Source organism: Ambystoma mexicanum, chromosome 12 (assembly GCF_040938575.1).
Source record: "Ambystoma mexicanum isolate Mex_15411 chromosome 12, UKY_AmexF1_1, whole genome shotgun sequence".
Taxonomy (NCBI): domain Eukaryota; kingdom Metazoa; phylum Chordata; class Amphibia; order Caudata; family Ambystomatidae; genus Ambystoma; species Ambystoma mexicanum.
Genome location: NC_090936.1, coordinates 509,603,573 through 509,619,897, shown reverse-complemented (window position 1 = coordinate 509,619,897; position 16,325 = coordinate 509,603,573). Strand labels below are relative to the sequence as shown.

Genomic DNA, 16,325 nt, shown 5'->3' with positions numbered 1-16,325 from the left:
TGCCAGGGCCGTGTTTATCATTGCCCATATGCATGTACCCACATCAGTAGCATTCTCTGTCCATTCTGCTGCTTCCTCCCTTGGGCTTTTGCCATCTGCCCATACAGTCTCTTCCTGTCTGGCGGTTTGGTTTTGCACAACGTTTGTTGCTCTCGATTCTTGTTTTCTGTTTTTCTCGATTGCTGCATGCCTCGCTGTTTCCTCCAAGCTTTTGGTGATGCCATAGCCTCCTCGCGTGTTGAGTTTCTGCTTTGTTCCAGCTTCTCTTGAATGTGAGGGTTCTTGCAACAGTTCAACACCATGTCCTTAAGTGCCTCGTCCTGGTTGGCTTTAGATCTACAGGAGGGCGCCACTTTGCACAAAGTTGTTAGGCAGTCAATCGATTATTGCCACATGGCTTTGATCCATATAATAGAATCTCTTCTACGCTTTAGAATATTTTCCTCAGTTTAAAAACACTGTGCTGCCTTGCCAATGCATCTTCATACTGGCAATATCTGTACCATCTGGGTTCATCTCTGACGGTAGTGTATTGAATAATCTTTGGTCCTCTGTCCTTCGGGCATTTAGCAGTAAGGGTGCCTGTCAGTGGGTTGTTAGCTCCCAACCTCTCCATGTATGCTTTGAATTGTTTGTTGCCTTGTATACACATCAGTGGGAAGTGAAGGAATCCGTAATCACTGTGTGACAGGAGCTTCCGTTTAAGAAAAAGGGAGGATTTTCTTGTACAGGTATAGCAAGGGAGACCACAAGAGTAGCATGGGAGAATGCAGGGGTCGCGGATGCGACCCCTAACTACCCGCAAATGACGTCCCTGGACAGATGGATATAAGTAGACGTGAGATCCTATATAGGTTGCTGTCAGAAACACCTTTGCTGACCTGCCATGTAATCGCATAAGGATTATGACGTGTGTAAATTGTGTAATTCAAGAAGAGATTCACTTTGAACTGGAGGTGTTTTGTGTGGTGAAAGTTGGTAGCAGTATCTCGGATGGTGAGGGCATTGTGGGTGTGTGTGGGCGGGTCGGAAAGCAACACAATAAAAGATGTTTTCTTTTAGCAGCAAGTTCAGGAATTTATAAAAAAATAGCTACCTGCTGCATGAGTAAGGGGTTCACAGCCAGGCTTAGATGGGGGGAAAAAGTGGCCACCTATTATTCAATCCAGATTATGGTCAATAGTTCGGCATTTAGGACCAGTATTGTGTGTGTGTGGAGGGTGCCAGAAAGATCAAGGTTTGACGCATACAAATACACTTAATTTGCAGGTATTTCCTTGCAGCTGAGGCCAGATTGGGGCAGGACCTATTCTGGAAGGACACAGGGGCACCAAGCAGCGACCACTGACCCTTTGGACAACTGATCAGATATAAGGTTTAATGGGAAAGGTCCTGGTGCTACCAATGGCAAAATGCTGAAGTAGCCCATAAACTGCTGGTTCATCATCCCTGTGAGCAATGCAGAGTTGATTTGGCACACTTCCACAATGCAACTGCATATGCAGATCGCGCGCTCACATCATGACGCAAGAAGTGAAAATAGATTTCATTGTGCCTCATTTGAATGGGACAAACTTCAATTAGCAACATACTGAAGCGGCTTCCAATGCTCTTCTGCCATTGGATGGCTACCTAAAAAAGCAGAGCTTGTGAATTCCAAATCCATTTGCTATATGACTGATGTTTCCCAGTTGACTGGCTTTTAATACATATGGCCATGCAGACCGAACCTTGTGAAGGAGACGGCAATTATATAACGATGACTGCATCCTTGAGAGTTGTCAATATTGGGCTCTGATAAAGCTATGTATAAAATGCTGAAGCCCTATACGACAAAGACAATTATATCACACACAGATAAAATGCAAGCATTGCAGTTAGTTTACATACCCATAATGCACTGCTCTATGGCTCTCAGCTGAAAGTGTACTTCCAGTCGTGGTTACCAGGTGGCACTGTGACATGTGTGGCGTGTTAGCTGAAATGGCCTATTCTACTCGTCCCAATAGAGGTCATTGTGCCGTCCTCTGTCCTCTTCAGGACCGGAGCCTGTCGCTCACTGGTCTCTTGGCAGCTCTTAGCCCACTGAGCTTCTGGGTGGCAAGCGGCAAAGCCCAATGAGAATTTCAGAATTCTTTCCTGAATCGTCACAAAGAGAACAAATCTGTTACTCTGACTTGCCCCACTCTGGGCATGGTCATGCAACACTAATGGAACGTTGTTTCTTTGGCTGGCACCCCTGAAGTCGGTGGTTTCCATCATGTGGTTTTAGGCCGCCCAGGTTAACAAAAAAAATGTAGTCTGCTTTTGAGTGAAGGTGTTTCACAAAAGTACCTCTGACTCTATCCTCACATGTCTTCGGCCTCACACGCTCATTATAAAGTCTGTGGCATCAATCAGCATGGTTTATAGTCCCCGCAAAACACAAGAGGTGATGGCTGGAAGGTTTAGAATGAATCTTAACCTCTGGCATTGCTCTGGGCAACCCTCCAGACCATCGTTCTTTGTCTGCCAAGACTTTACAGAACGGGAAAGACCATCCCTCCAGGAGCAGTTCACTTCATGTCATGCAAATATGACCACAGAAGACAGAGATTAGAGCAGCCCCAACACTGAAGAGACCGTAAGGTTTTACATTGCAAAAAGTGGTCCAGACTTTCACTCAAGAGTTTAGGTACAAAACACCATCAATAATGAGGGAGAGTTGCGGGAACTGGTTACCAGTGAATTTTCTTTTACGGTTTTAAAAAAGTGTGTTTTGTTCACAATTTAATGAGGGTACTACACTTGGCTAAGCCCAAAATAATAAAGTCCTATATCCTGCAATAGAGCTTTTCTAAATATTTAAGGTGAAAGGAGGAGACTAGGGACAGAGCAAAATAAAAAGCTATGCTTACACTGCACAGTTCATTTCCTGAATGGCAGATGGTGGTTGGTTTATATGAAACACACTATGGGCCTCATTACGGGTTTACCAGCACCCCGCCAGTAATTCTGGTGGGTTACCAGCCAACCCACCTTACCGTCTCTGCCACACGATATCCCAGTATTAGAAGGGATATTACGGGTGGCAGAGTAACAGTAAATCTGCATTCCCAGGAAGCCCTATAGGACTCCAAGGAATGGGATTGCCGGAATCACCGTCATCGGTAGTACCGGTGCAGGTGATTCTGGCATTTAATCTGCTGGTAGGGGCCTGAACTACCGGCAGGTCAGGCCTGCCGGTAGATCGGTGCCCCTAACGCCAGACTTATGCTTTGCTGGTCCAGCAAAAATGCTGGTGCCGGAATTACCAGCAACTTTTTCGCCATTTTTTCCAGACCAGCAAAGTTGTAATGAGCCTAATGAATCAGTTAACATATAAACAGGGATGCTAATTCACCAAACCGATAGGGGAAGCAAAAGCGATACAACAAGCCTTCTGATCTCACAGGAAGTGTCGTGACAAGGCCTTTGGCTCTGGTGACATCAATGGAAGTGAAATCAGATATTAAAAAGTACTTACCCTTAAAAATAAGCAAAGAGCACATTTGTAAATAAGCAGACAAAATACTGTTTCAGTTACCAACTATATTGTAACTAGGTTGCTGCCTTGATATTCCAAGAATGGGGTCCAGATACATCAAGGTTACACCAAGAAAGGCCAGACGCACAGCCTTTATATGCAACCACAACCACATAAGGCCGGTTACTGCCATGTTATGCAGTTTAAGGCAAGTGCATCAAATTCATTTGGTCGTATGAGAATTGGTCGATTTAATATTTTTGACAGGTTGATTTTGCTGCTTATATATGTGAGCTGCAGGGAGACTCCCTGCAGCCCTCCCTTAACACACCTACTATAATTATTTCCCTAAACCCACCTCCCACATATATATGCGGCAGAATCCACCCAAAAATCTGCGATGAATTCTCCTACAACCAAATAGGCTGCACAGTAATCTGCCAGTCCCATTGTATGCCGATTGCAGCCTCACAAACCAAGGTAAGCTATGAAATTCTATGTACAGCCCGACATCATCCCCAGATGTTGACATAACATACCAAGTGTAGCCTTCTTTCATTAGAACCGTCATCAGATAACAGTTATAGTCATAATATGCAAGATACGGCGTGACAAGTCACGGTCCGGCCCTCATAAGGGAAATGTCACTATAAATACCACTGCAGTTTCATGCCATGAATTAATATTTGATCTCTTAATACCAGAGACCAGTCTCTAAGCACGGGACCGGGATTTGTTGTCTTGCTTCCAAGACAATCGCGTTGCCCCTGAGCTATCCTCCCGGCCTGTGCCTGGTATGCTCACCATATGCACGGTGCAGCCTCACATGGTACAGCCATCCTTTACAGGGGCAGGCTCAAATGACTCAAAATGCCATCCAACACCAAGCAACGCTCAAAAGCCTGGAATAGTCACCCAATGTAAGCTGCAGGTGTGGCCCACCTCCAAATCATTCCGGATCTGCAAGCTCAAGGCCTGCTTCACTATCGGAACATTCTTGCCCTTTTCTCCCCTGGCCCCCCCAAAAGAGCATTAACCTCCCTATGGCCTGAGCACCTCCGAGCCATCAACAGCTGACCCATCCTCCCAAGAACCAATGTCTTATTAGCCATGCGAAGATCAACTAAAGCACAGGCTGTCACCACTTCCAGAGGCTCACCAAACCAAGGCCTCCTCTGCACAGGCAACATGCACCCTCTACAGTATCAAAGGGCACACACTTACAAGAATGCACGAACCTTCTGGCAGCACCATGATGCATGCAAGCTCCAGGCAGAAAACACATCTAGACTGTGCATTGCACAAAGGTATCCATCTCAGCATCGGTTCGGTCAGGCAGACACAGCGCTTTCTATCAGGTGCCGAATACTTTGTACACAAGCACTAGGACACAGTGCATGCAGTGACAAGAATGCACACCAAGACCCAAGCTCTTTCTCTGGCTCTCACGCCCATCATAGTCCAAATAGGACACCTTCCAAAAATACACCCTTTGGTCTACAGAGTCAGGCTCCAGAGTACAACCTCCAGACAGGAAGGCAGCAACACGTGGAGGCCCTATCAGTGGCAGATGGCCGCTACACACATGATTATTTGCATAACACAGCATAGCATCAATTGTGCAGTAATGCCCCCAGGTTCAAGATAATAATGCCTCCTCTAACTCCAATAGCCATTATGGGTAATGTGCAGCTTGACATGTCCATGTGTTCCTCGAAATTCCCCCGCCCTACATCCTCACCAGCACTGGCCTGGAAAGGAGCCATATGCATGCAGCTCCATCTTAGAGGACATATGAAACGTTTGAAATGGTTCCCTCGTTCACTGGCTTCTGTCCCTCCAACTCGCACCAAGTCTGCAACTTCCCGTTGACACGGCCATGATGGTAAAGGGAAGACCTCATCTCTTGTCCCTCCCCTAGAACTCCAGCAGCCACTAGGAAGCTTTCGAGTGGCTAGGGAAGAGACAACTAGTTGGGAGAGCAGAAAGAATGCAGGGCTCTTGCAGAGTTTGCTTTCTGTTAATCGCCCCCTTTGCACGATCTCTAGACCAGAGGCAGAATCAGGGGGAACACCAAGGGAGATACCAGGAGTGCGAGCTGGAACCTCTAGGTGACCTCTAAATGATGTTCATGCTAGACACCTCTTGCAGACCAAGGTCCATGCACATGGAAATTACGTTGGGTTGACCAATTCCACTGTGGGATAAAGTTGCGTACATGCCTTACCTAAGGCTCTCGTAGAGTCCATACATCGGCAGAAAGTCGATGTCAGAGAGGAACATGTATGGCGTGGTGACGCGCTTCATTGCCACATTGCGCAGAAGGTTCACCGGGTAGAACTGGCCTTCCTTGTAGACGATGTGGTAGCCTACATTTTGGCGGTTCAGGAGCACCTCGGAACCTTGGGCATAGCGCAGGAACTGCTGGGCTTCGGCGTCCGACAGGTACAGGGCCAGACTGATTGGGCCCTCCCAGTGTTTGCAAATTGCCTCTAGCATCTGGAGTCTGAAAGGAGAGAGAGAGGGTGTGAGTGAACAGACAGTGGGACAGAATCAAAAACTGGACCATTCACTCCTTATCCTCCAATGTCTTCAAGACTAACCAACCATTTTACAGGATTAATCAACTGCCCCTTTGGCCGACCCCATCCCTTCTGTCATAGCCAGGCCTATGTGTAGCTAAGATTTCAACAGTGTGGGCCGGTGCCGTGCTGCTCACATATGGGCACTTCTTACACATTCTTCACACTTCTCCCACTCCTCACACATCTCCCACACAATGAATATTGCTTCTCCTGCCACGTAATCTCTGCATCATTCACACACTTAAGTCCGTTTATGATTGTGACCACTGTTCAGCACCTCCGCATCATCCATACACATATCTAAGAATCCATGATTAACTCTGTCCCCACACATCAATCTGCACTCTTTGCAGACTCCCTTAGATCCATTAAATGTTGCCTCTATTTTTCCAACAGCAACCTTCAACCACATCTCATTGTGTCAGGAGCAAGTCTGTCCACGCACTGAATTTCTGCCCCATTGTCACACTCCTCACACATCTCACCTTTATCCACATCTCATTGAGTCAGGACCAAGTCTATCCAAGCACTGAACTTCTGCCCCATTGTCACACTCCTCACACATCTCACCTTCATCCACATCTCATTGAGTCAGGAGCAAGTCTATCCAAGCACTGAACTTCTGCCCCATTGTCACACTCCTCACACATCTCACCTTCATCCACGACTCATTGAGTCAGTAGCAGGTCTATCCAAGCACTGAACTTCTGCCCCATTGGCACACTCCTCACACATCTCACCTTCATCCACGACTCATTGAGTCAGTAGCAGGTCTATCCAAGCACTGAACTTCTGCCCCATTGGCACACTCCTCACACATCTCACCTTCATCCACGACTCATTGAGTCAGTAGCAAGTCTATACAAGCACTGAACTTCTGCCCCATTGGCACACTCCTCACACATCTCACCTTCATCCACGACTCATTGAGTCAGTAGCAAGTCTATCCAAGCACTGAACTTCTGCCCCATTGGCACACTCCTCACACATCTCACCTTCATCCACATCTTATTGAGTCAGGAGCAAGTCTATCCAAGCACTGAACTTCTGCCCCATTGGCACACTTCTCACACATCTCACCTTCAGCCACATCTCATTGAGTCAGTAGCAAGTCTATCCAAGCACTGAACTTCTGCCCCTTTGGCACACTCCTCACACATCTCTTTAATCAGGTACTCTCCACCACTTCTGAAACCTCCAGACACACCACACTGATATCAGACCCTTTAATGATTTCCCACCTGCGCCACATTCTATGTATTCTTCACGTTCTGATAAAAACGTGTATTGCAGCACTTTACACACATTCTTCACGTGCCTTCTGGACAAATAGCCCTTCTGTCACCTGTTCTACACGCTCTGTACTTCTACACGTACCTCACACATACCCCGAGCAATACTTGCTTTACCTGCTTCTCCACTACACTTTAATGGCCAACTAATAACTCTGTCACTTGCTCCACCATCGCTGCCCCTCCCATTCACCCTCAACACATCTTGTAGCCAATTAAACACATCTGCCCTTGCGCTGTCCACTTTGCACCTTCCAAACAAGCGTCACACGATGTCTAGCCAATTGATACCGGAGCCACTTGCTCACAGGACCCTTATATACAGTAGCCCTACAAATTCAAATGAAAGGCTGACGTCCACATGGGGTTATAGAGAGGGGTATCTGAAAATCAGGGAGCATAGTGTATGAAACTTGTGCAAAGCCCTCAGGGCCGGCCTTAAGGGCAGCAGCGCCCTGGGCGAATTGGCATTTCCCCTGCCCGCCCCTGTCTGCGCGCCCTTGGTTAACGGGGGCCGGGCAGAAGGGGACAGGGCCAGGATGGGCCACTTTATTTTTTTTTAACCCTCCTCGCTCCGGAGGGTGATATTAATAAGGCGCGTCAGCAGCCCATTGTCATTGAATGAGCCCGCTGCCGCGGGTGCATTCAATGACAATGAGGTGCCTGCCATGCCTTCTGCCACCATGCCAGCTCGGGGGAGGCTTTGAAAGACTCCCCCGAGCTGGCGTGGTGGGGGGCCAATGGCACCCTTTGTCATTAGGGGTGCCCGCGGCAGAGGGGCGCATTTGATGGCAAAAGCCTGCCTGCCACGGCTTCTCTACGCCAGCTCGGGGGAGCCCTTGAAAGACTCCCCCAAGCTGGCGTGGCAGGGGCTAATGGTTCCCTGGCTCTGAAAGCCCCGACCGTAGGAGTTGCGACCTACACCCTTATGTGCATGCACGGGCTCTATGTTCTTTTTTATCATGTCTTCCGTGACAGTAATGGTTTATGCTCCTTACATGGATGTGTTAAAAGCTAATACTATTGAGACATTGTAAAGAATCTGAAAGCTACCGGACACAATGACCCCACGCATCAGCCAGCAACTGTCGACCTTGTGCATCCCACGCCTGCCACCATACTGCTCCCAGAAGCCCTGCATCGTACGTTCCCTATCCTGAAACATGTGACCTGCTCAGCAGTGAAACTGACAGGGCAGGGGGGCGGGGTTGTTGGGTGATGATGCGAGGTGGTGAGTGGGGAGATTGCTTGGGGCAGAGTAAATCAGCGACAACCCCAGCCAACCGTATCCTCAGGGTACGGGTTGGGGTGCTGCCCCTCTGCAGGCTCACTGTTGCATTTGAAGAGTGCCACCCCAGCTGATTCCGGGGACCAGGATGCAGAAAGATGTAAAGTGGCTTGTGCACATTTGAGGGGCATGAAGAGAAATAGAACCTAGAAGGCAGTCAGAGTTGGGTTAAAAATGGAGACCAAGTAGCCGTGGAAGGTGCTATATTGGGCAAGGCTATTCATAGACTTGGTAGGCCTTGTGCTCTATACTAATATTCGTGGTGTGCGTGTGTACAAGTTAAACACCCAGGGAGAGACTTCTTGATTTCAAAGCAATTGCCCAGTGCTTAGCACTGGCCATAGAAACCTTCTTGGCAGTAAAGAAGTTTAACATCACCCGAAATTCCTGATACAAACATGCACCTCACCAGCAGCATACATCTTACCAAAGCATTGTTTTTCAGATGCCAAAAAAAGCCCTTTCTCTGCCAATTATAATGCAATATCCCTCAATGCGAAAAAGGTTGCTGGAAATCTTTCAATGTGTATTACTTAGAATTCACTGCATTCAAACTTTAAAACTAGCAACATTACCGCCATTTGCCACCGACCTCGGAGGTCTTTTTTTACAATGTTTGTACAATGATAATAAGTACAGACAGTGTTTGGGTATGTTAAAAAATAAATAAATAACAGCCAATGCACATCTATTTTCTAACACTACTGTGCTGTGTCGAGCCAGCAGCACACCACACATTGTAGCCCCCAACAGTATCAACATATAGGGCTAGGTGGAGGGGCATCTACTGTGCCAGCACATGTACTTCTTGCTTCAGCTAAGGGCACTTTCTTTCTCAGCCAAGACAACCTCCTGCCAGAGACCAGGGCCCCTGCATGACTCTGCACTGGGGCTCTTGCAGCTCATCACAAGTGCGCACCCTATATCAGCACCTAGGCACATGTTTCCTCAGGGGGACTTCCTGGCTCAAACACCTCAGAAAAAGCAATCCCCTACTTCATCCCAGGGGCATCCATGACCTTAGCAGAGGGGCACCACCTTCTGTAGGTCGAGGAGCAGCTCATGTGCCAGCAGAGGTACTCCTTGCTTCAGCCAGCTCACTCTCTGCCTCAGCCAAGAACACCTCCTGCCACATACCAGGGGTCCCTGCATGCCTCTGCCCTGGGGGATTCCGGCCCCATCGCAAGTGCAGCACACCCTACATCAGTACATAACATTGAGACATCTTGCCTCAGGGCCTGGGCACCCCTTGGCACATGATGGCACCTAATGCCTCTGAACAAGGGATATATAATATTGCCTTACCTTCTCCTGGGGCTGGTTGGTAGCCTACGTGCGTCCAGGAAAGAAGCAGACCCAGGAACAACAGCCGAGTCCCCCAGCCCAGTCAGACTCTCTGCACATGGAAAGACCAGAGGCCGGACCCTGGGCTCCTGGGTCCAGGCCCATGTCCCTAGGCTGAAGGCTCGACCAGCACTCAAGCCTCAATCCGGACTCGATAAGGGGCACAGCTGGGAAGCCATTCCTGGCCCACCACGCAGCTCACAGCTGCAACTTGTGGCGGTCACTGGCGGCGCCACGCCTGTGGAGAGCAGTCTGCGGAGTATGTGTACAAAACACTGGGAGGGAGCAGGCCGGGCTGAGGCAGCTCCGCCCCGCCCTGCCACTCCCTCCCAGTGTTTTTGTAACACTGACTGCTGCTGGCGCGGCGGCGCCATGATGTCGTGGGTCATGGCAGTTGGCGGCCGCATGTATCAAAGAAAGGTAACACTTCGGTGTTACCTTTCTCTGCATCTGCGGCGGACTGGCGGCGGCGGGGCTGAAATTGTAAAGGATCTGTAAGTTAGTTACTTACAGATCCTTTGCAATTTGCATCTGGCGAGGCGGAGGCCCTGGGTGCCGGTTCCTGAAGTGTGAACCCCACGCCTGGGCCGGAGACCGGCCCAGGTGTGAGCTTCAGGAACCGGCCCCAGGTCTCCTCGCCATGATTTCGAATCGGCCACGGGCCGATTGGACGACGGGTCAATCCGGCCCTGGGCAAGGCTCAAGCGCTGCATGTCGTCCTGGTCAAAGGCATCGGCATGGCCAGATCTCAGTCCCTATCTAGTCTGACCGCCATATTCAGTTCCTTGCCATCACAGACACCCCCGAATCCCCTCTTGTTTCTCGGATACACTTACTAATTTACCAGGGGGAAAAAAGTGTTCCTTCCCTCTTCCTCAGGCTCTTCTGCCCCGACCACCCCAGCCAGGCAGCGTGATCGCCACGCAATGCAACACCCTCCCTGCATCTCTATTCGATGGTCTAGCAGCAGCAAAACGCGGGAAAAAACAGCCCTTGACTCTAAATGGAGGAAAAGTAAAAGCCGTTCGATAGGGAGACCTAGAAACAGCCCCCGCCAGTAAGTCGATATCATAAAATGTTCGCTGCCAAGCGGCACTTTTTTTTAAAAAAAATTTTTGTTTACACCAAAATCCTTCCATGCGCTAAGAACTAGAAGGGGCTTTTTTAACTCGTGTTGGCGCTGAGCGGTGTGCCTGCAGGCAAGACTCGTATCCCCTCGTCGCAGGCTCTGTGCAATGATACTCCGCACACCGGAGGAAAGGGCTGCACGCGCTGCAATTGGTACCCAGGAGGGCCAAGTGCTCACCCTCGCCATATCACGCTCTGAGGAAATCCCTCTACAGTTCAAGGTGAACTTCTGCCCCTCGAGGAAGTCACCCTGGCCTTCAAAACCGTATAAGCGACTGCCTACGTGGCCGACTCCATCCCTTCTGCCATTATCGGGGCTTGGTGTAGTGCGGAGTTCTCGATAGGGTGGGGCTTCGGTGTTCACATGTGGGTCCATCGTGGGGGTGCCTGTTGAACTAAGGGATCCGGGGGAGAACACTTATCTTATCCGAGTGCTTTCTTTCTTTTCCAGCCGGATGCATTTTATATGGTAACCTCAAGGTGTGCCCATTACCCAGCCAAGGGTCGAATGGAAGCTATGATTGCAACATTAAAAGAGGTGACATTTAACAAATACCGCCTATTTTATACACACCTGGTTAGAGAATATCACCAGGGGTAAATACTGCCAGCGAGCACAATCACCACCTACAGAATCTGCCATTTCTACCTCCAGTTTAGAGGAGGTGTTAAAAATTGCAAAGCGTCCACGGGTCCATACAGAAAAACACTTGCTTCCATGAAGACCCTGCAAGGGGTGAACAAGTGAGCATTTTTGATGCTTGCTGCCTAACCACGTTCCCCGCATAATGCACAGAAGGGGCGGAGTGGATCCCTTTGTGCATTAATGCATGCACAGTAGCGGTAGGATCTACTGCTGTGTATAATCCATCTCCATCCTGAGGATGATGGAAATGAAATGTGTTGTTATTCAGCAGTGGCTAGCATTGCTTCAGTGAACACACACCAGTTACTGCTGTCAGGCTGGTATTGCTGTGATCGGACAGATCTCCATGGTTACCGCCAGCGGTAATAGCAATTGCTGCTAGAGGGAACCTGTGTCGAAAATCAGCCCCAGCGAGCAGCGAGGGTCTGAATGATACTCATTGTCGACTGCTGAATAATGATATAATTGAATGTAGGCCCTGACCGGCGTACACTCCCAAAGGTCAAGTAGAGAAAAAGCAATCCTTCCTCATATCTGATTGGGAGATCGTATAATTAATTAGTCGCCGTTATCAGGCAACACTAAATAGCAGTGGACTACGTGGATACCAAATGATCGAATTTTTGGAAGTATTACAAGCTTGAGTTGGACATTTTGGAGTGTTTCCTTGAGATTCGTATTGGCCTTGATAAAGACCTATTCAGGTCGAAACACGTCGGCTGAGAGTTTAGTCAGTAATGAAGGAGACAATGAGCCAATTGTACATTTGTGGAAGAATTGCTTTTTCACTACTTCACCTGTGGGAGCGTACTCCGGTCATGGCCTACATTCAATAAGTACCTTTTTCTGTGCCTTTTTCGGTGTAGTTCCACTTGGGTCAAGATCCGTGCTGCCCCTACCACCCCTGTAAACTGACTATATATCTCGTAAATCCTATCAGAAGACACAGGGTTGCTCTTGCCCGCAGGAGTCCATTTTGTGTGTTTGTGTGCATAATAATGACGTCCCGGGCAGAATTCGAGCATCTGCTCAAAGGTGATGTACCCAAATGTGTACCTGGTAAGACACTGGCTCAACCCACTTAATTGGCAGCAATCCATACTTTGTCTTCTGCCATATAACACTATCTGCATACAAAGAAACTGCCCAGGGACAGTCAAGAGAGTCAAAGAGTAAAGGGTGCCAGAAAACGAGATATTCAGGGTAAAATGTAAATGGTGGGAACATGAGCTTGTGCATGAAAGACAACAAAAGAAGGAATAAAGGAACAAGAGAAAGAGAGAGCAGGGTACATAAAGGCAAGCAAAAAGCGGCAGACGGGGCACAGGAGAGACAATTAAAAAGAAACATCAAAATCAAGAGAGGCATAGAAAGAGGGAGAAAAAAGGAGGCAGAGAGAGAGAGAGAGAGGGAGGCAGAGAGAGAGAGAGAGGGAGGCAGAGAGAGAGAGAGAGAGAGAGAGAGAAAGAGAGAGAGAGAGAGAGGCAGAGAGAGAGAGAGAGAGAGAGAGGGAGGCAGAGAGAGAGAGAGAGGGGGAGGCAGAGAGAGAGAGAGAGAGAGAGAGAGAGAGAGAGAGAGAGAGAGAGAGAAAGAAAAGATGAAGTTGCTCAAGAGACTTTGGAAATCAAGAGTGTCCAAGAGGGAAGCAGAGAAAGAGAGGAAATTGGCAGTTTAATGTGGTTGAATGAGACAGAAAAAAGGGAGCGGAGAGAAATGGTAGATGTGATAAGCATGGTGGGGAAAAAAAATCAGGGCGCAACGCTCAAGCTCAGAATCAATGTCAACTGAATGAGACAGAACCCCCCTCCACCACCCTTGTTGTGCAATGTGAACACGACAGCAGAGCGGCGCCAGAAGGAATGTATTCGCTCATAGTAGCCTCGTGGCCCTTGAAAGCTCCATCGGCACACTTGATTTCTCTAAACTTTCCGCTCCTTTTGGCATAGAGAATGCTGGATGGACAATAATAATAATGAACAGAATGGTATATAACACCTGCTCTGTGGATGCGGTGGTTTACTGCCTGAGGCAGGTTGGGCCCAGGGGAAGTGAGGGTGGGTCTGAGCCCTCTGACCACCCTGCTTACGCCACTGTAACTACCCAGGCCGCTTTGCCCCTGGAGATCTATCTAGTATATAAAAACTGTTGCAACCTTTGCTACTCTCCGACTGTGAGAGCTTGTGCTAGTCATTCAGTTCTCGATAAATTCCCACCGGGCCGCAGGTCTGGGGACGGCACTGAAGTCGCCTTGCTCTCACACTGAGGATGCCTTACTAGCAGCAGATGAGGGCAAATTCGGCAGCATTCAATATCGGGGACCATTGCATGCTTTTGGGGATATCTGTTTGGCGGCCCACCTCTCAAGTAACACTCGGAGGGTGCTACTCTGTGTCCAATGGATCCCAGGTAGATTCCTTGGCCCCCTACGCGCTTCACCCCTCAACTGCAATGTTTAGTCTCTCAAGGCACAGCTCTTTCTCCCCCTTCATCTGCTCTCCCCCCTCAATGTGCTAAATACATTGAAGGTGCACTTATATAGACATGCATGTACATGTATTATACTTGCAAAATCAGTCCTATTTTAGGGACCTGTCTCTCTATCTCAAATTGAATCCGTCAATGCCTAAAATCTGCTTTTATTCGGCCTACCTAGGTTTATCCGTTCTCTTCTTTTCATGCAGATCCCATCTTTTCATCAATCCATTCCCCACTCTCCAAAAACAGGTCTCTGCTCCCCCACATTATTAAAAGTAAAATTACTCTTCCCATTCCTCTTAACAAAACTACAAACGATTTTGTTTGGTACGCTCAATGAGTCGAGGGTCGATTATCTTGACTCCCCTTTTGCCTGGCTTCAAGTTGCTTCAATTCATAGTTTGCAACTCATCCAAAATGCGTATGTGCTCCTAGTCTTCAGCCTCTAAAAAACACCTCTTATACACTGCCCAAGCATTGTTGCCTGGCTTTCAGTCACCGCTTAGATTCTCTTGAAAACCTCATGCCTGGTACTGTGGGAAACCAGAGGGTGCCTCAACCAGGGATCTCTCTCTCAGGTGGCCAGGGCACGGCCATCGGCTTTGGATCCAGACCCTGGGAGTGGACCAGTGCAGTAGGATCACCTGGGTGAGGGGTCTTCGGGGAGTGTGGGTGAGGCGCGGTATTCCCCCCTATTTTGTTTATCCAACCCATTTTATGATTTAGGATGCTTCGAGGTCCCAGCTCTCCCCACTCCCTTTTTTAAAGAAACACTGTGCCGAGGAAGCGGGTGACAGAGTAAAAACATTAACTTTAACACATTGTACTGGACATGTCCCGCTAATTAGGCCAAGCAAAGTCAGGGACTTGATTTTAAGTGGTTGTACGACGTTTCTTTAATCTTGCAAGTCTCTACAACCTGAGGGACACACAAGTCGATTCTGCCTACCCAACAGGTGGTAAGCGTTTCCCTGCACCATTTTAATGCTCCACACTGGTGCCTCCCCACGGACAGTGTCTCTGCATGCACTGGTATTTGGGCTTCTGGATCGTCCTGCACTTATGCCGGTTACGGCCCCAGTGGCCCCACACGATCTTGGTATCGCTCCTATGGACCCTAACTATCTCGGGGTATCATTCACTGGTTTACACCTAAGGCCCCTATTAAGACGCAATATACAGAGATTTTTTTCTCCCTCAGCAGGAAGTATGCTATTTAATTATAGCTCCTTTTGACCCAGACGTTTTTTATATTGACGTATAGGCCCCTCTTAACTAGAGGAGGCTGTTTTAACTATCTGTTAATGGATGACATCTGAAGAGCCCCCCTTGTATATGGTTGGTTTCTTAGAGTCTCCTGGCCTTTGGCCCTTCTCCGCAGTTCTACCGACCTACGAAGAGTGGCCACAGTCTGACCCTCTTGAGTGGAGAAACTTGAGGAGCCCCTCCTATCTCCTTCTGCCACGACTACACGTATAAGTCCACGCATGGATCTCCAATCAGGTGAGGTCCACTGTATTAAACCATTCCTACTAGTGGTCACGACTAACTGGAATTCTCGAACACCGTTTTTTAAGCTCTCCCGAAAAACACTGATCTAGTTTTTCCATGTATTTATTACAGGTTTTCAGCAATTGTCTAGCTGATTACAACTTGATTGACTTACATTGTGAGCCCTCACGAGCACCACAAAAGGTAATTATAACCCATCGTCTGGTTCTCTTATTTACCCTTTCAGGGGTTATAGACATATGTACCTTAGCTATTACGTAGCTCCTTATCTGTCCCCCTCTCTCTTTGTATCTACAGGTTGTACGTGTACACCATAGTGTTCTACCCACATAACAGTTGATGATTTTAAGTTGGATTTTCGTAATCTTGATAAACTCTCCTGATCAAAGTTCTCGGAGTAAACCTTCCAAGAATAGAAACATGTCGAGACAATGTCCTGGATATGTACCGGATTAGAATAACCGATGTTATCAAATATTAACCAGAAACAGAAGTACATTGTCATTTGTCTGTTGAATGTACTGTATATTTATTTATGTGTCACCTGACC

The 16,325-nt window shown here is 48.2% G+C and overlaps 1 protein-coding gene across 3 annotated transcripts in view; it reads right to left on the bottom strand.

The window, feature by feature from the left end:
* LARGE1 (LARGE xylosyl- and glucuronyltransferase 1) overlaps positions 1-16,325 on the bottom strand; it is a 1,248,067-nt gene that overhangs the window by 85,690 nt on the left and 1,146,052 nt on the right. For all 3 annotated transcript variants that reach the window (XM_069628785.1, XM_069628786.1, XM_069628784.1), the window contains one exon: positions 5,733-6,011. In XM_069628785.1, coding sequence (XP_069484886.1) covers positions 5,733-6,011 — 279 coding nt within the window. The remainder of the gene's footprint in view (positions 1-5,732; positions 6,012-16,325) is intronic.